A 20,045-nucleotide genomic window follows, 5' to 3' on the forward strand; every position below is an offset into this window, starting at 1 on the left:
ACTTCAGTGGAGGAAGGTTTTAATAATCAAGTGGATAAGTGACCCATTCTGTACATACAAATTAGTCTGTTTCCCCAGCCGCTCCTGTCATTGCCCAATGGGCTCATGAACAAAGTGGTCATGGTGGTAGAGATGGAGGTTATGCATGGGCTCAGCAACATGGACTTCCACTCATCAAGGCTGACCTGGTCACAGCTACTGCTGAGTGCCCAATCTTCCAGCAGCAGAGACCCACGCTCAGTCCCTGGATATGGCACCATTCCCCAGGGTGACCAGCTTGCTACCTGGTAGCAAGTTGATTACATTGGACCACTTCCATCGTGGAAGGGGCAGCAATTTGTTCTCACTAGAATAGACGCATACCCTGTATATGGGTTTGCCTTCCCTGAACACAATGCTTCTACCCTAACTACCATCAATGGACTTACAGAATGTCTTATCCACCATCATGGCATTCCACACAGCATTACTTTTGATCAAGGAACCCACTTCACAGCAAATGAAGTGTGGGAATGGGCACGAGGTCATGGAATTCTCTGGTTTTACCATGTTCCCCATCATCCAGAGGCACCTGGGTTGATAGAACAGTAGAATGGTCTTTTAAAGACTCAATTATGGTGTCAACTAGGTGGCAGTCAATTCCTTGCAGGGCTGGGGCAGTGTTCTCCAGGAGGCTATGTATGCTGTGAGTCAGCATCCACTCTATGGTGCTGTTTCTCCCATAGCCAGGATTCATGGGTCCAGGAATCAAGAGGTGGAAATGGGAGTGGCACTACTCACTATTACTCCTAGTGATACACTAGAAAAATTTTTGCTTCCTGTCCCTGCAAACTTAAGCTGTGCTGGTCTACAGGTCTTAGTTCTAAAAGGAGGAGTGCTTCCACCTGGAGACACAACAATTCTATTGAACTAAAAGTTAAGACTGTCACCTGGCCACTTTGGACTTCTCATGCCTCTGAATCAGCAGGCCCAGAAGGAGATTACTGTACTGGCTGGGGTGATTGATCCTGACTATAAAGGGGAAGTAGGACTGCAACTATACAATGGAGGTAAAGAAGAGAGAATTTCCATCTCTACTTCAACCAGCCATCCTCTCCTGGGGAATTCATTGAAAACCTTCATCAGAGTTGCCAGTTTCCAGCCTGCCCTAAGGAATATGGACTCGTGGACCCCCACAGTTGTGTGAGACACTTTTATAAAATCTCATATTTACAGATATCTCCTGTTGATTCTGGTTCCCTAGAGGGCCCTGACTAATACAAAGCATTTTGGAAAACTATTTGCCAGTACAACTAAACTTGAGAAAAACAAAGAATTTTTAAGAATGGTGCCAAGATATTTTGGCACGTACACAACATACACACACACACACACAACATCATCATCATCATCATCAACAACAACATCAAATTTAGCTCCTACCTTACAGCATTCTTAAAAATCTGTACTGGTTGGACTAAAGACCCAAGTGTACAAGTATGAAAGGGAAAGTACAATGTCTTTAGAAATTGATACAGAAAATACCTTTTCTTAAACAAGATTCATAAAGATTGATAAATTAAAATAAATTATATATGAGACTTTTAAAAATTATAATTTTACTATTAAGACATGGAGAGACATCAGGAGATGATATCGGGAGAAGATATTTGCAGTATGTATAATCAACAGAAGATCTGTATCCAGAACATATTAGTGCTCCTGCAAATGAATTTTAAAAAGACAGGTAGGAAAATGGGCGAAGTACTTGAAATGACACTTAAGAGGAAATGTATATGACCACAAAATATGTGAAACTATCTTAAATTCACTACTAATCAAAAAAATGCAAAGTACACTAGTCAGATTGACACAAGTTAAAAACTCTGTCAAAACTTCGTGTCAACTATCTAATTTAACCTGTATGGTCAGTTTATTCGAACACCATAATTATATGGAACCTTAAATAGGGAGTGAGATCTTGTTGGTTTGTACAGGTTATTGTGATGCCCCCATGCATCCCAGAGTAATTTGGGCAGAGAATAAAAAGTATGTGCAAAGCCCCCTTGGGGAACTAGGGAAAAATGTGGAAATATTAAACTTCCCCAGCTGGGGAATTCCTGATATTCTCATAAGCATTGGGTACTACCAATTTAATAGGCCAAGCCCTTGATCTTGGGATTTGCCCTTATGAAACATATTCCTGCAAAGGAGAAGCTAAGCCTACTTATAGTTATGCCTAAGAGTCACCCCTGGAGAACCTCTTTGGTTGCTCAGATGTGGCCTCTCTCTCTAAGCCAGCTCTGCAAGTGAACTCATTGCCCTCCCCCCTACATGGGACATGACTCCCAGGGGTATAAGCCTTCCTGGCAACTTGGGGCATGACTCCCAGGGATGAGCTGGCCCTGGCATCATGGGATTGAGAAAACCTTCTTGGACCAAAATGGGGAAGAGAAATGAAACAAATAGAGTTTCCGTGGCTGAGAGATTTTAAAGAGTATTGAGAGATTATTCTAGAGGTTATTCTTATGCATTAAATAGATACCCCTCTATAGTTGTTAGTGTATTGGAATAGCTCGAAGGAAATACCTGAAACCGTTGTACTGTAACCCAGTAGCCTTGATTCTTGAAGACGATTGTACGACTATGTAGCTTACATGGTGTGACTGTAATTGTGAAAACCTGACAACTGACACTCCCTTTATCCAGTGTATGGACAGATGAGTAAGAAAACAAAGACAAAAAATAAATAAATAATAGGGGGGTATAGGGGTATGGGATGTTTTGGGTCTTCTGTTTTTATTTTTATTTTTATTTTTATTTTTATTTTTATTTTTTTGGAATAATGAAAATGTTATAAAATTGATTGTGGTTATGAATGCACAACTATATGATGATAACTGTGAACCATTGATTGTACACTTTAGTTGATTATCTGGTATGTGAATATACCTCAATAAAATTCCTTGAAAAAAAACTAATTGGAAATTTAAAAAATAACTAGGTGGCATGTAGATCAAATGGAATGCTCACGTGGATGATGGGAGTATAAATTGATACAATTACTTTAAGGAATAATCTTACTTTTTTTTTTAGAAGGTTGAAGATATGCATGATATATGTCATGAATTCCACTATTAAATTTAAAGCCTTGAGAAACGCATCCACATATGTACAGTATTACAATACTGTTCTTAGTAGTGTTATTCATGATCATCAAAATCTATTATGAAATAAAATGACTACAGGCTCACCAAATATAGGAAGGATAAACTGAGGTAATTCAAGCAATAATGAAAAAGAATGCATCATAATTACCTACGTCATCATGAATGAATCTCACACTTATAATGTTGAAGGAAAGAAGCCAAGACAAAAAAATCTGCAATGAAATTCCATTGATACAAATCACAAATAGACAAATATAACTCAAGTGCTTAGGAAAATGAACACATATGGTAAAAACATAAAGAAAAGCAAGATCAATGTGGCAAAATCAGGAAGTTTCCCACAATCAGCAATATTTCCAGCTTCTCTTTAAAGTCAGTCCTGGCGTGGTCCGTGGCATTTTCACTAGGTGACCATCAGTGGGTGCTGTTTCTCAATGCATCCCTCAGAGAGAGAGAGAGAGACAGAGACAGAGAGATGGAAAGGAAAGGATGCCCTGCCCTGGGACAAACTAATTCCATGATTAGACCCTGGCTTTGCTCTCCAGAAGACATTCTGTTGTTCCTCATGGCTGAACGGTCTGACCCCTTCTTTACCTATTATTCTCTGTGGCTCTATCTGAAGTGGGTGTTGGAGAGCTGTCCTCCTTGGGGACTTCACTGCTTTTGCAGCTCATTTCCAGCTGAGGCTGGTTTGGGCAGATAGGAATCGACAAATCACAGTTGTGTATAAACTAGGCTAGATTGCCCGACTGTGGGTCTGAGACTGTGCAACTAGACCAAGTGAACAGAGCCCTTCAATTTCTCATTAACCCTGAACCAACAGTTCCCATTAACAACTCACGTTGCCTTCTGAATTTCTCAAATGCACTTGTAGGTTTCCGAACTCTACTGGGTTTCACTCTATATATGATCTTGTTTTCTCTATGTCTTCATATTCTTTACTGCTAATATCAACTTTTGAGACTGTATTTACACATTTTAACTGACATTTTAATGGAATTTGAGAAGCAGCAGTGGTAAATTCATGAAATCAACAGTTATCTTTCTTAAGCCTGATTTGACTAGGTTGGCTTTTTCTGCAGCATTTGTGTTGCTTCACATCTTTGTATTGTCATTCTTTTTACATATAGATATTACTCATTTTTAAAAGGAGTCACATCTCTAATTGGAATGATAGGAGGACTAATTGCTTCCACTCTGACTGGAATCATCATTGATCAGGTAAGGAGAGTTATTTTTCAAATATTAATTGTACAGAGAAAGAAAGTAATATATATGAAAAATATACAAAGGATATACCAGTAGGAGGTGAATTATGAAGTTTTTTAATGTGTTTTTTTAATTAGAGAAGTTTATAGAAAAATCATGTAGAAAATAGACTTCCCATATACACACCTCCCCTCAACACACACAGTTTTCCCTATTATTAACACTATGAATGAGTGTGATACCTTTGTTACAATTAGTGAAACAATATTGTTATAATTATACTGTTAACTATAGTCAATAGTTTATACTACAGTTCACTGTTTGTGTTGCACAGTCTTGTGGTTTTCAAAATTTTAATCCAGTAACATATATAACTTAAAATTTCCTGTTTTAACCATATTCAAATATATAATTCAGTGGTGTTAAGTACATTCACAATGTTGTGCTAGCAAAGCCACTATCCATTTCCAAAACTTTAGAATCAATAGAAATAGAAATGCTGTGCAAATTAAGCATTAATTCCCGATTCCCTACCCCCAAGCCATCCCTTGGTGTCCTATATTCTAGATTCTAACTCTGTGAGTTTGTAAACAACCATCAAAGCCACTGGCTGCCTTGAGGAAACTGCAATATCCTGGGTAATCTATATCTTTAGTTATAATGGTCAAACAGAGAGCAAAAGACCATGTCTTAAAACCACTCAAGAAGGAGAGTCAGAATGGAAATGCTGTCATAAAGCTAGAATTCACAAGGACAGTGCCTTCACACCACTAGCACTATGTGGATCATAAGTTAGGTTATATGGGGGGATATCTATGAAATGAGAAGTCGGAGTGTGCAGCGTGCAGACAGTTCTGCCACATGCTCCTTATCCCACAGTTTGGATGAGGCAGAGATGGTCTAAAAAGCACTGTGGCCAAATTTCACACAAAGAGGAGCCCACCACATCACATTCTACATTCTTACAGCATCAGAGGCAGGAAACGTCTATAACCATAGTGTTCGCTGGTCAGGGAAATGGACTAACTAGAAAGAGGGAATTCCAGGAGACCAGGAGCCTGCTACCTGACCACAAACATAGAGCCTGCTACAGCCTAATTTTCTACTGGGTTCACTCATACCTGCTGAGCTGACTTCCAAATATTTTTAGCTTAACTAACTTTTCTGCTAACTTCTAAAAGTTGGAAGGAAATGAGGCTCCAGAAATGTTCAAGTTGTTTCTACTCAGGAAGGAAACTCGTCTGTCTCAGCTTCAGTTTCAAACATGAATAAAGACTCTTCTGAGAATTTGAAACAGTAAACCAGCTTTCACAAGGGTTTGATGTCCAAATTCAAACCTGATCAAAATGCATTATATATATTTACATAAAATTTAACCTCTGCTGCTGAAAAATATAAAAAGAAAAATATTTTAACAAATCTGGAACAAAATGTAAATTTAATTTCATCTTTGAATATAGACACAAAAAAATGAAATATATTACCTATGCATAGGATCCATGAACACATTAAAATAAAAAACATCGTAATCAAGTGGGCCACTTTCTATGAAAATAAAAATGGTTTAGTGTTATAAAATGTATTCATGAAATTGATCAAGTTAATAAACTGAAAGGGAAAATGTATCCAAGGAAAAGATATGATAAAATTTTATTAAAGGATTGAGGTATGTATAATTAAGTATCAAGATGTTTATTATTTGTAGCAGCAAAATATGGAAAATAACTTAAATATAAAGAAATAAGGGATGACTTTCATAAATTTTATTATAAGTCATCTCTAGATTACTAATCAGTCAGGAAAGACTATGGTACAGTCAAATATTTATCAGTATATGTCATAACCCAAGAGGGCTTTTGTAGCCAAAGGACTAAAGAAAGCACAACTGGACACATTCTGAGACATGAGCTTTTATTATGGGGCTTACCAACAGGGTGGTAAGGAGCTTCTCTGAATGGATTCAGGAGCGTCTCTGAATGGCGGCAAGTTCAGAGCTCAACGTGGAAATAGTCCACACTTTGGGGGGGCTGAATAAGCTGGCTATAATGGCTCGACATTCCCATGGGTATGAGAGCATAAGGCCGGGAGCAGGGGTTGGGGGCATTGGGCAGTTGTGCAATGTAGGGCGGTATTGATTGTAATCAACAGGGTGGAGGGGAGGATTATAGATTATCTTGTAGATAACAGTATCTCAGGGAGTCTCAGGGAGGAGGTAGTTTCAGGTATAGATTACATTTAGCACCTGATACTACAAGGATAGGTCAAACCTGAAATAGGTCCTAAGTCAAGCAAACTGCTGTGTGCAGTCTTCAAGACACTAGGGGGCCCAGGGCTCCCACAGTATGCAAACATGTTTATGATGTATTTCTAGATGAAAACACATTCATTCTTGACATTAGCACTATGTACATCATAATGCTGTTTTTATAGATGTAAAAAATGTATGTACATAGACATAGCTAGAAGAGTAAAAAGACATAAGATTAAAGTGTAGAAAGATGTAGTGATCATCTCTGTAGAATGGAATTATGACCTTATTTTCATCAGTTTTTCCATGTTTTTAAGTTCCCTTTGCTGAGTCTGTATTGTTTATATTTTAAATATTACCAAAGCAAGACCTATCATTTTAATTATTTTTAATTACTTTGCAGGATCCAGAGTCTTCCTGGTTTAAAATCTTTTTCCTGATGTCAGGCATGAATGTGGTAGGCGTCATTTTCTACCTTATATTTGCTGAAGCAGAAATCCAGGACTGGGCTGAAGATAGGCGACAAACACGCCTCTGAAGGTGAGAAGTGATCAGATGGAAAGACAGTTGCTGGAAGCAGAGATCACAGAACTTGTGGAGGTGCAGCAGAAAGAGGAGATGAGGATCAACCCTTGAGTAAAATGTGGTGTTGCTGACTGAGGTGGGAAGAATGAAGGGGTGCAGGTTTGGAGAGAAGAGGGGACAATGTTAGGTCTGAAACCATTAGACATCCTGATGGTGATGGCTTGCTAGTCCAGAGCATGTTCTGGTCTGGAATTCAAGGGAGATAGTAGGAATGGTGGCATCAATTTGGTAGTCTGGGACTCTCTAACATTTAAAGATGAGAAAGAGAAGGGACAGTTCTTATGAAAGCCTGGGAGACTCTCATAAGAGAGCCTTCCCATGAGTTAAGAACAGTGGGAGAATGTGGTGTCTCAGAAGTGAGGTGAAAAAGGGGTTCTGAGAAGGTGGCTGTGAATACCTGTGGGAAATGGCATCAAGGAGTCAAATTATATAAGCCTGAGAATTTACTGATGGATTTGGCAATGAGTACCTTAAAGGTGACCCTGACAAAATGGTTTTCAACTGAAATTGAATGATAATCCAATTGAATGATAAAGAGAAAGGGTCCATTGAAATGGGTTCAAGAGAATCCAATAGGTGCCTTTTTTATATAAATAGATAAATAGTAAAGGGAATATCTCTTTGCAGAAGAATTTCAGCTAATGCATGAATAAGAATGGATAGGTTAAGATATACCCATTTTGCAACTTCCAATGAATTAGGGGATCCAGGCATTACATCTGTTAACATCAGAAAAAGAGAGGCATAGAGACATCATGTACTTTCTGATGAAAGAACACACCTCCACCAATGCCTTGCTAAGAAAATCAAACTTGATCTGATCAATCCTCTGGGTACAGTTTTTGTTTTTGTGAAATACATCAGAGAACATGTTGACCTACATCCTAAGGTTATCATCTGAAAATCCAAACTGTGGGAGAGTTTACAGGTTTAAAAGACTCAGAGTCTTTCAAAAATAAATTATAAGAAAAAATAAAAGGATGAAGGGAAGCCAGTAGATTAAAAGGGATTTAAATGGCCTACCAAATTTTAAAAAATTGCCCATACTAAATCCTATAGAGATATACACATAGGCAAGACGTCTAGAAAGAAATAAAGAAAAGATAACTATAAGTGTCAGGAGTTTTAGGGGGAGAGAGGGGGTAATGATTAGTATTGATAGCTGAATAGTTAGGAAAATGCTCAATATAATCCTTTAGCTGGAAAATGCTTAGTGTAGTCTTTAGTAATTATAAGATGTTTAACAATGTACTCAAGCAGCCTTGATTCATTTTAAGCCTAAAAAGAAAAAACCCTTGTTAGAATAGCTTGCTGTTGATCAAATATCAACAGATTACTTTCTGTTCCTAGTTAGATTAAGGAGACCCTCCAGCTCTCCTTGCAGGAATAAGATAACTGCCCGAGGTAGGATGGATCGATGCCAGAAACAACATGTGGGCTAATAAATTGACATCTTCCTTTCCTCGAAGGACAAGATCAAAGCTGGAATGGTCAACAGAACCAGAAGAGGAATTATAAAGTGACAGGATATGCTGAACAAACAAAATGAAGACTCAATTTTAAGGAATCCTGTGACTTTTACTTAGTTTTATTTTTTTCTTCTTTCTTTTTTTCCTGCTTTCTTCTGTTTGGATTTTAAAAGCCAAAATCACCTTTCTTACTTCGAACTGGTCATGGAAAATTTTTTCCTCCAGTTCTTTACATGTGCACTCATAATAAAATTCACCTTCTCACCAAGACAAAGAGACTTATTTCTCTTTAATGTGGAATCAGCCGGGCCTAACTATTAAAGACCATGTTATCTGATGGCAACAGTATGGACCATATGGAGAACTTCTAAGGTGCTGGTAATATTTTATTTTTCATAACCAGGGTGGTAGTGATTAAAAGCATGTCTAACTTTTAATAATTCTTTGGTATATACATTTGTTTTGTGCAATTTTCTGTATCTATGTTTTATTTTACAGTAAATTTAAAGAAAAAAGAGAATGTGTGATTCTAATGACTAACTTTTAATTGATTCTAAACTTAGGAGCGAAAGAGGGTGTTATTTATTGGCCTCCTCTAGAACCTTACACAGAGCTAACTAGTACGGGAAGACTTGGTAGAAAAAGACTCAATATGATTTGGAAGAAGAGTCAGCAATTACTGGCGTTATTTGGAATGGGTCAAATAAATCCTGTTTTTACTATTAAAAAAAAAGAGCATGAGAGAATGTGAGCTGAGGAAATGGAAACCACAAGTATAGACAGCCCTATAAAGGAGAGCAGAGAAACAGCAGGGTAGCTTTAGGGGGATGTGAAATTAGGGAATTTCTTTTGTGTTCACTTATTTCAGAAGACAAATGCAGTAGCATATTTCTCTGTTGATGGAATGATCTGATAGTGAAGTTTCATGGTACAGGAGATCAGGCATGTGTGGGCTGAACAAAACAGGCCTGCAGACCTTGGTGCACAGCAGTCTGCATGACCTAGGTAGCTAATGTTTAACCTATCATCTTTGTAAGCCAGTAGAGGAAAAAAAAGGTAAATTGTAACTTTAACTGGGAAGTAAGCAGGAGGTTGAGAAACTCTTAGTCTCATAAAAGAACAAGAATGTTAATCTAGTCTACCTGCTTCCTGGCCCCCTAAGTGTTATCACTCTTGTGGTTATTTACAAAGCCCCATCCTATAATTCTTTCCTTCCTGCACCATCCCCATGTCACAGGATGCTCTCCCACCTCTAGGAATGTCTTTGTCTTAAACCCTTATAACTGGCTTACTGTCCTCTTTCAATTGCATGGCCAACTTCCCAGTGAAAGCAGTACCCGCCCAGTGAGTAAAAAGCTGTTTGATTTCTGCTGATTTCTGCCTCCCTGTGAGTAAGCCCCAAATAAAGTTCATGTTTCAGAAAATGCTTGGCATCTGCTTTGGTCTTTTGACTGGCAAAGACCCCTCAGGCTGTGGCAGGGCACAAGCTCAATATTGAAGTACTTGAGTCAGTCAGAGGGGGTAAAATTCAAGCACTAGTGCAGGGAGTGGCCTTCGATAGAAACTTGGAGTTCATCTCTAGTAAAGGAGAGAAAATAGGGTTTATGAGCACAGATGGAATACAGATTGCTGTTTTATCTGTGCCATTAGCAGTGAGATTTTTGCTTAAGAAGGTGAAGTTAGGGAAGAAAAAAATAAAGGATATATATATTAGAAAAGAAGAAAATTTACTTATTACAAGTGGATGATGTGACTGATTACTTAAAAAATCCAAGTGTGTTCATAGAAACAAAAAACGAATGCAGTCAGTTTCCTTATGAACGCATTAATACAGAAATAATTTTTTTCACATTAAACAGCAACAGCTAGTTAGCAAATCTATGGGAAGAAATAATACAAATGATGCTTGGAGGGAAATTTGATGCTAGCAATAAAAATTTTGATTGACTCAGTATTGCCACTACTAAGAATTTCCATAACAGCACAGCTCAAAAAACCCTCCAAGTTGCAGGCATACTCAAGACTGCTGATAAGAATGGCAAAAATCTGTACCTGGAATTAAACATGTCTATCAATGTAGTCTTAGTAAATAAATTTTGTTTAAGTTAATTACATTAAGTACAAACAATGAAATGCAATCAGAAGTAACAAAGAATAGAGGCTAAACTAAATATTTTAATATAGAAATTATTGAGGTTGTTTTTATGAATAAGCAGATGAGAGTGCTAGGAAGTATCCCATAGGGTTAGTTCAGGTTTATCCTCCATTTACAAGGTACAGACTTGGACACAGCTACATGGGCAAGACACATTAGTTGCTTTATTCAGACCATATAAATCTGATTTGTTTTTATGTATTTGACCTATCAAATACTGAAAATTATGCTAAACTTTTCCATTATTATTGTTTCTATTCTTTTCCCTTTTATGTGCAAGCAGTTACTGTTGAATATGCTAATATTGTATTATAATTTTAGAAGATTTTGACTGACAAATCTTGATTGGTAATTTACTTTTGATTTTCACACTTTTCCCATTGTATGATTTCTAGTTCACTTTCTAATATTGACAATGTAACCTCTAAATTTCTCTTTTGTTTTTGCTTGTTTCAGATTCCCTAGAATACTTGTGCATAATCTTTAAATTTTCCCTTTCTGAGTTATTTCCTTTAATATGTGTATTACAGCCCATGAGGGTCATGCCAGTCCAGAAGCTAAAGAAGACAATGAGCATTTTCTGATACATGAACTTTTATTCAGGGCTTACTTACAGGGTGAGAAGTCATGGAGACATCATGACGACTCTCTCAGGTCAGGTGGGCATCACGTTCCCAGGGAGGTCGACTGTGCAATGCAAAGAGGGCAGAAAGCCTTTTTTTTTTTTTTTTTTTTTAAATATTCATTTTATTGGGATAATATTCGCATACCACGCAGTCATACAAAACAAATTGTACATTTGATTGTTCACAGTACCATTACATAGTTGTACATTCATCACCAAAATCAATCCCTGACACCTTCATTACCACACACAAAAATAACAAGAATAATAATTAGAGTGAAAAAGAGCAATTGAAGTAAAAAAGAACACTGGGTACCTTTGTCTGTTTGTTTCCTTCCCCTACTTTTCTACACATCCATCCATAAACTAGACAAAGTGGAGTTTGGTCCTTATGGCTTTCCCAATCCCACTGTCACCCCTCATAAGCTACATTCCCATACAACTGTCTTCGAGATTCATGGGTTCTGGGTTGTAGTCTGACAGTTTCAGGTATCCACCACCAGCTACCCCAATTCTTTAGAACCTAAAAAGGGTTGTCTAAAGTGTGCATAAGAGTGCCCACCAGAGTGATCTCTCGGCTCGTTTTGGAATCTCTCTGCCACTGAAGTTTATTTCATTTCCTTTCACATCCCCCTTTTGGTCAAGAAGATGTTCTCCGTCCCACGATGCCGGGTCTACATTCCTCCCCGGGAGTCATATTCCATGTTGCCAGGGAGATTCACTCCCCTGGGTGTCTGATCCCACGTAGGGGGGAGGGCAGTGATTTCACCTTTCAAGTTGGCTTAGCCAGAGAGAGAGGGCCACATCTGAGCAACAAAGAGGCATTCAGGAGGAGACTCTTAGGCACAAATATAGGGAGGCCTAGCCTCTCCTTTGCAGCAACCGTCTTCCCAAGGGTAAAACTTATGGTAGAGGGCTCAACCCATCCAACCACCAGTCCCCTATGTCTGTGGTCATGTTAGCAACCATCGAGGTGGGGTAGGCGAATACCCCTGCATTCTCCACAGGCTCCTCAAGGGGGCACTACATCTTTTTTTTTTCCCTTGTTTTTCTTTTTCTTTTTTTTTTTTTTAACTTTCCCTTCTTTTTTAAATCAACTGTATGAAAAAAAAAGTTAAAAAGAAAACAAACATACAATAAAAGAACATTTCAAAGAGACCATAACAAGGGAGCAAGAAAAAGACAACTAACCTAAGATAACTGCTTAACTTCCAACATGTTCCTACTTTACCCCAAGAAAGTTACATAATATAGCAACATTTCTGTGAACTTGTTCCTACTATATCCATCAGAGATTAACAGACCATAGTCATTTCTGGGCATCCCCAGAACGTTAAATAGCTTATCTGTTCTTCTTGGATTATTGTTCCCCCTTCCTTAATTGCTCTCTACTGCTAGTTCCCCTACATTCTACATTATAAACCATTAGTTTTACATTTTTCACAAAGTTCACATTAGTGGTAGCATATAATATTTCTGTCTTTGTGCCTGGCTTATTTCGCTCAGCATTATGTCTTCAAGGTTCATCCATGTTTTCATATGTTTCACCAGATCGTTCCTTCTTACTGCCGCGTAGTATTCCATCGTGTGTATATACCACATTTTATTTATCCACTCATCTGTTGAAGGACATTTGGGTTGTTTCCATCTCTTGGCAATTGTGAATAATGCTGCTATGAACATTGGCGTGCAGATATCTGTTCGTGTCACTGCTTTCCGATCTTCCGGGTATATACCGAGAAGTGCAATCGCTGGATCGAATGGTAGCTCTATACCTAGTTCTCTAAGGAACTGCCAGACTGACTTCCAGAGTGGCTGAACCATTATACAGTCCCACCAACAATGAATAAGAGTTCCAATTTCTCCACATCCCCTCCAGCATTTGTAGTTTCCTGTTTGTTTAATGGCAGCCATTCTAACCGGTGTTAGATGGTATCTCCTTGTGGTCTTAATTTGCATCTCTCTAATAGCTAGTGAAGCTGAACATTTTTTCATGTGTTTCTTGGCCATTTGTATTTCCTCTTCAGAGAACTGTCTTTTCATATCTTTTGCCCATTTTATAATTGGGCTGTCTGTACTATTGTCATTGAGTTGTAGGATTTCTTTGTATATGCAAGATATCAGTCTTTTGTCAGATACATGGTTTCCAAAAATTTTTTCCCATTGAGTTGGCTGCCTCTTTACCTTTTTGAGAAATTCCTTTGAGGTGCAGAAACTTCTAAGCTTGAGGAGTTCCCATTTATCTATTTTCTCTTTTGTTGCTTGTGCTTTGGGTGTAAAGTCTAGGAAGTGGCCGCCTAATACAAGGTCTTGAAGATGTTTTCCTACATTATCTTCTAGGAGTTTTATGGTACTTTCTTTTATATTGAGATCTTTGGTCCATTTTGAGTTAATTTTTGTGTAGGGGGTGAGGTAGGGGTCCTCTTTCATTCTTTTGGATATGGATATCCAACTCTCCCAGCCCCATTTGTTGAAAAGACCATTATGGCTCAGTTCGGTGACTTTGGGGGCCTTATCAAAGATCAGTCGGCCATAGATCTGAGGGTCTATCTCTGAATTCTCAATTCGATTCCATTGATCTATATGTCTATCTTTGTGCCAGTACCATGCTGTTTTGGCAACTGTGGCTTTATAATAAGCTTCAAAGTCAGGGAGTGTAAGTCCTCCCACTTCGTTTTTCTTTTTTAGAGTGTCTTTAGCAATTCGAGGCATCTTCCCTTTCCAAATAAATTTGATAACTAGCTTTTCCAAGTCTGCAAAGTAGGTTGTTGGAATTTTGATTGGGATTGCATTGAATCTGTAGATGAGTTTGGGTAGAATTGACATCTTAATGACATTTAGCCTTCCTATCCATGAACATGGAATATTTTTCCATCTTTTAAGGTCCCCTTCTATTTCTTTTAGTAGAGTTATGTAGTTTTCTTTGTATAGGTCTTTTACATCTTTGGTTAAGTTTATTCCTAGGTACTTGATTTGTTCAGTTGCTATTGAAAATGGTATCTTTTTCTTGAGTGTCTCTTCAGTTTGTTCATTTCTAGCATATAGAAACATGACTGACTTATGTGCATTAATCTTGTATCCCGCTACTTTGCTAAATTGGTTTATTAGCTCTAGTAGCTGTATCGTCGATTTCTCAGGGTTTTCTAGATATAAGATCATATCATCTGCAAACAATGACAGTTTTACTTCTTCTTTTCCAATTTGGATGCCTTTTATTTCTTTGTCTTGCCGGATTGCCCTGGCTAGCACTTCCAGCACAATGTTGAATAACAGTGGTGACAGCGGGCATCCTTGTCTTGTTCCTGATCTTAGAGGGAAGGCTTTCAGTCTCTCACCATTGAGTACTATGCTGGCTGTGGGTTTTTCATATATGCTCTTTATCATGTTGAGGAAGTTTCCTTCAATTCCTACCTTTTGAAGTGTTTTTATCAAAAAGGGATGTTGGATTTTGTCAAATGCTTTTTCAGCATCTATTGAGATGATCAATTGATTTTTCCCTTTCGAGTTTTTAATGTGTTGTAATACATTGATTGTTTTTCTTATGTTGAACCATCCTTGCATGCCTGGAATGAACCCCACTTGGTCATGGTGTATGATTTTTTTAATGTGTCTTTGGATTCGAATTGCAAGTATTTTGTTGAGGATTTTTGCATCTATATTCATTAGGGAGATTGGCCGGTAGTTTTCCTTTTTTGTAACATCTTTGCCTGGTTTTGGTATTAGATTGATGTTAGCTTCATAAAATGAGTTAGGTAGTCTTCCATTTTTTTCAATGTTTTGAAAGAGTTTGAGTAAGATTGGTGTCAGTTCTTTCTGGAAAGTTTGGTAGAATTCCCCTGTGAAGCCATCTGGCCCTGGGCATTTATTTGTGGGAAGATTTTTGATGACTGATTGGATCTCTTTGCTTGTGATGGGTTGGTTGAGGTCTTCTATTTCTTCTCTGGTCAGTCTAGGTTGTTCATATGTTTCCAGGAAATTGTCCATTTCCTCTACATTATCCAGTTTGTTGGCATACAGTTGTTCATAGTATCCTCTTATAATTTTTTTAATTTCTTCAGGATCTGCAGTTATGTCACCTTTTTCATTCATTATTTTGTTTATATGGGTCTTCTCTCTTTTTGATTTTGTCAGTCTAGCTAGGGGCTTGTCAATCTTGTTGATCTTCTCAAAGAACCAACTTTTGGTGATATTTATCCTCTCTATTGTTTTTTTGTTCTCTATGTCATTTATTTCTGCTTTAATCCTTGTTATTTCTTTTCTTCTACTTGGTTTAGGATTGGTTTGCTGTTCATTTTCTAGCTTCTTCAGTTGATCCATTAGTCCTTTGATTTTGGCTCTTTCTTCCTTTTTAATATATGCGTTTAGTGCTATAAATTTCCCCCTTAGCACTGCTTTTGCTGCATCCCATAGGTTTTGGTATGTTGTGTTCTCATTTTCATTCGTCTCTATATATTTAGCAATTTCTCTTGCTATTTCTTCTTTAACCCACTGATTGTTTAGGAGTGTGTTGTTTAACCTCCAGGCATTTGTGAATTTTCTAAGTCTCTGATGGTTATTGACTTCTAATTGTATTCCATTGTGGTCAGAGAATGTACTTTGAATAATTTCAATCTTTTTAAATTTATTGAGGCTTGTTTTATGTCCCAGCATATGATCTATTCTGGAGAAAGTTCCATGAGCACTAGAAAAGTATGTGTATCCTGGTGATTTGGGATGTAATGTCCTGTATATGTCTGTTAAATCTAATTCATTTATCAGATTGTTTAAGTTTTCAATTTCCTTATTGGTCTTCTGTCTGGTTGATCTATCTATAGGAGAGAGTGATGTGTTGAAGTCTCCCACAATTATTGTGGAAACATCAATTGCTTCCTTTAGTTTTGCCAGTGTTTCTCTCATGTATTTTGTGGCACCTTGATTGGGTGCATAGACATTTACGATTGTTATTTCTTCTTGCTGAATTGCCCCTTTTATTAGTATGTAGTGGCCTTCTTTGTCTCTCAAAACATCCCTGCATTTGAAGTCTATTTTATCTGAGATTAATATTGCTACACCTGCTTTCTTTTGGCTGTAGCTTGCATGAAATATTTTTTTCCATCCTTTCACTTTCAGTTTCTTTGTGTCCCTGTGTCTAAGATGAGTCTCTTGTATGCAACATATTGATGGTTCATTTTTTTTGATCCATTCTGCGAACAGAAAGCCTTTTATAAGGGGTTTAAGACAAAGGCCTTCCTCAGGGTGGGGGAGCATAGATGCAGGAACAGATAGGTCACTGTGACCTGGAGGGTGGTGCAGGAAGGAAAGAATTATGGGATGGGGCTTTGTAAATAACCCAAAGAGCGTTAACACTTGGGGGCTAGGAAGCAGGTAGGCTAGATTAACATTGTTGCCCCTTTGTGAGAAAAGAAGCCTCTTACCTCCTATCTCCTTCCAGGTTCACATTTTAAAGCTACATTTTAAGGTTAATTTATCCTTTTTCTCTTTTCTGGCTTACAAAGACAATAGGTTAAACATTAGCTGCCTAGGTCATGCAGACTGCTGTGCACCAAGATCTGCAGGCCTGTTTTACTCAGATCACAGGCTGCCACAATGTGTTTCTTGCAAAGGGCACACATGTAGTTGGGTTTTCATATCTCCCCCACTCTGAGAAATGTCTCCTTTGAATAGATGCGTCAAATCTAACTGCTTTTATTGTCATTATGAATGTGCTTGATTTTCTGTCCTTTTATTTTCTTTTCCCTTAAACATTCCTCGTTATCTTTGTTGTCCTCCCATCTCCCCTCTTTACCACTGTCTCCTTGCTGCCTCTAGTAAATTTAGAAAGGAATATTTTAATTTTCATTGCACTTTCACTTTCTGAATAAATCGTATTCGAAAATGTGTTTATTTTTCATTTGCAAGTCATATTCTTTTTCTCTTTCCTTCCAAAATATCGAAGACATTTCTAATTACTTCTCTCTGGTTAGGGTCACATCCAACCTGAGCCTGTATTTGCCCAAACGTGGCGTCGGTAGAATGTCCTCAATTCTCCTCTTTGTTTACTTGGGCACCATTTGGATCTTCCCATCAGGCTGGAGCCTGAGGGCTGGGGATAAAAGCACTAAATCTGACTTTCAGCCTTTAGGGTAAATGATTGGGGAGCACAGGAATCTCCAAGCAGCAGCAGTGCGAGAGGTGTTTTCGTGGACCTTTCTTTTTGGTTTTGTAGAGCCCGGATGGTTATCTCAACAGACTGCATCTTCAGTAACGTCAGACAATCTCAGAATCCGGGTTTTTTGTTTGAGGGATTAGCTTGTATTTTTCCTCACTCTGCAACCGACACATGTTACAAAGTTGCTTCACCTTAAAACTTCCGTCCTGATTTGAGAAGTTGGGAGAAAAGAAGAAAGAGCTGAGTCATGGCTGCTTTTTTTTCTCGTCACTACGCACGGGACTGGGGCGCCGGGGTCCCCCGGGTTCTGTGGAGGTTCCCACCATGCTGCCTCCTGCTTCAAGGCTTCATCCTGCTGGACGGCGAGAGTGTGGCCCCGGGGGTTTCCTTCTCTTATTTCCTTCAGAATGCACCGAGCTCCTAAATCCGGTAGGCAGCTGTGGGTTGGTTTCCCAAGTTACCTTTTCAGTTGGCCCTTACTGTTTTGAATCTTGCAAATATTTCCCTTTGGTTTTGTTATGAAATAGTCCTTGGTTTTTGCAATTGTCTCCTTTTGCTTCTTTGGATTATTTTAGCAGATTCCAGGGACAGTAGTCGTGTAAAGGGAGATGCATTCTCCTGGTGGAGGTTCCTTTTTATCAGAGCTTCTCAATCTCTACTCAGAAAAGAAGGCATAGGATTCCAAAGGAGACCAATTGTGCTGAAAGGTGACCAATTATGTTTAATATCAAGATATTTAAAAAGCAAATTTATGATAATATATGGCTTCTTTATTAATGCATTAAATGATGAGAACTGACAAGTCATCTACTATAATTGCCATAATATCAAAATAGTGATGAGCAAAACAGTATATTTTGAAATATCAATAATAATGCCAAAAAATTGGTGTGAAAGTCACTGGAACTGTTAATACCATTGTGGTTTTTTGCTTGCATTCATAATGAAAAGAAATGTTAAATTTCATTTAGCACTTAGAGAAATAAAGATGTAATTTTTTCCCATAATAAATTCATAAATCCCAGATTAAAAACCCCTGCTTTCTAATATTCAATTAGATAGTAAAAAGATGTTTTTTGAGCACTTTTATGAGTGCTGGAATAGAGCAGTAAGCAACACTGTGAGAACTTTTGTGCCTAAAAGAGCTTTACATTTTAGTGGAGGGAGACAGATGACAATATATATTAACAATATATATTAATATATGTTATGTATTAACATAGATAATTCCAGGCACTGATATACTCAGAAGAACTTAAAACAGGGTGACGTGATAGAGCATATCCAGGGGAGCTGCTTTAGCTGGAGGGTCAGGAAAGTCCTTCCAAAGAGAGGACATGTGTTGAGACTTCAGTGATGATAAGGAGGGCTACATGAAAATCAGGGGAAAGAATTCTGAGCTTAAAAAATAACCAAGGTAAATGACCCACAATCGGAATGAGCTCGGTAGGTCTAAGAGGGAGAATGGAGGGCAGAGTGGCTGGAAGCTAGTGAGTGAAGAGAGATGAAGTTTGGCAGTAGTTTTTAGGGTCTCCAGGGCATGGTAAGAGCTTGGTTTGAATTTAATTCTGCTTTTAGTTGAATCTGTTGGCCTCTTTTAAGAAGGGGAATGACAGGCCTGACTGATGCTTAAAGAGATCCTTCTGGTTGCTCTCTGGATAAGGGACTCCAGGGAGGCAAGAGAGGAAGTGGGGAGAGCAGGACAGAGGCTGTTTCAGAAGTTCCATGGATCAGTGCTGGTGGTGTGGACCAGCACGGAGGCCGAGAGAGGGTGAGAAACAGATTCAGGGTGCATTCTGGAGGTAGAGCTGGCCAGACTTGGTGGGGAGACGGTGGCCTTGCAAAAAAGAGAAAATCAAAGATGGTGAATTGGGATGTTCATTATTGAGATTGGAAGACTTGTGAAGGGGAAGGACTAGGGTGGGGTTTTGTCAACATTAAGCTGGAGATGCTTGTTAGGAATCCCACAGAAGCATCCAGTAGGCAGATAGGCGTGCAAGCCTGGAGTGCAATAGAGAGGTCCAAACTGAAGTTACACATCTTAGGGTCATCGGCACATAGTCGGGACAAAGTTTATACACAAAAGCACAGCTGCAGTGACCAAGCCCTCGGACACATGGACACTTAGAGGCCTGATGGAAAAGAAGGAACGAGTTCTGGCCTGTGTTAAATTCCTCTGAGACACTGAGTGACATGTTCCAAGAGATGAACATCTTTGGGGTTGGTGCAAGAAGACGTGCAGAAACATAATTATACATGCAGGTCTCCCAGAGTTTGACCTCATGGTGCATTGCTGTGTTGTGTGGCAGCTCATGTTTCTCTACAGAAATACTATAAGAATGTGCAGGTTGTATACTAGCCTAAGGATGTTTATTAATTTATACAATGAGGGCATAAAAACTTACTTGGTTAGAGATTTTGTAAATTAAAAGATATAATTATGTGGTCTTGAATCCT

General features: G+C 38.4%; 1 protein-coding gene across 4 annotated transcripts in view; it reads left to right on the top strand.

The window, feature by feature from the left end:
* The window catches only part of SLC17A1 (solute carrier family 17 member 1), a 51,192-nt gene extending 33,159 nt beyond the window's left edge, over positions 1-18,033 (top strand). For 2 of the 4 annotated variants that reach the window (XM_037844260.1, XM_037844261.1), the window contains exons 11-13: positions 4,280-4,370; positions 7,010-7,146; positions 8,661-10,141. In XM_037844260.1, coding sequence (XP_037700188.1) covers positions 4,280-4,370; positions 7,010-7,144 — 226 coding nt within the window. In that variant the 3' untranslated portion in view covers positions 7,145-7,146; positions 8,661-10,141. Of the gene's footprint in view, positions 1-4,279; positions 4,371-7,009; positions 7,147-8,660; positions 10,142-17,645 lie in introns of those variants that run through there. The other 2 variants (XR_005218051.1, XM_037844262.1) reach the window with 2 other exon arrangements.
* The last annotated feature ends 2,012 nt before the right edge of the window (positions 18,034-20,045 follow it).

This window comes from Choloepus didactylus, chromosome 7 (assembly GCF_015220235.1).
Source record: "Choloepus didactylus isolate mChoDid1 chromosome 7, mChoDid1.pri, whole genome shotgun sequence".
In the NCBI taxonomy this organism is placed as follows: domain Eukaryota; kingdom Metazoa; phylum Chordata; class Mammalia; order Pilosa; family Megalonychidae; genus Choloepus; species Choloepus didactylus.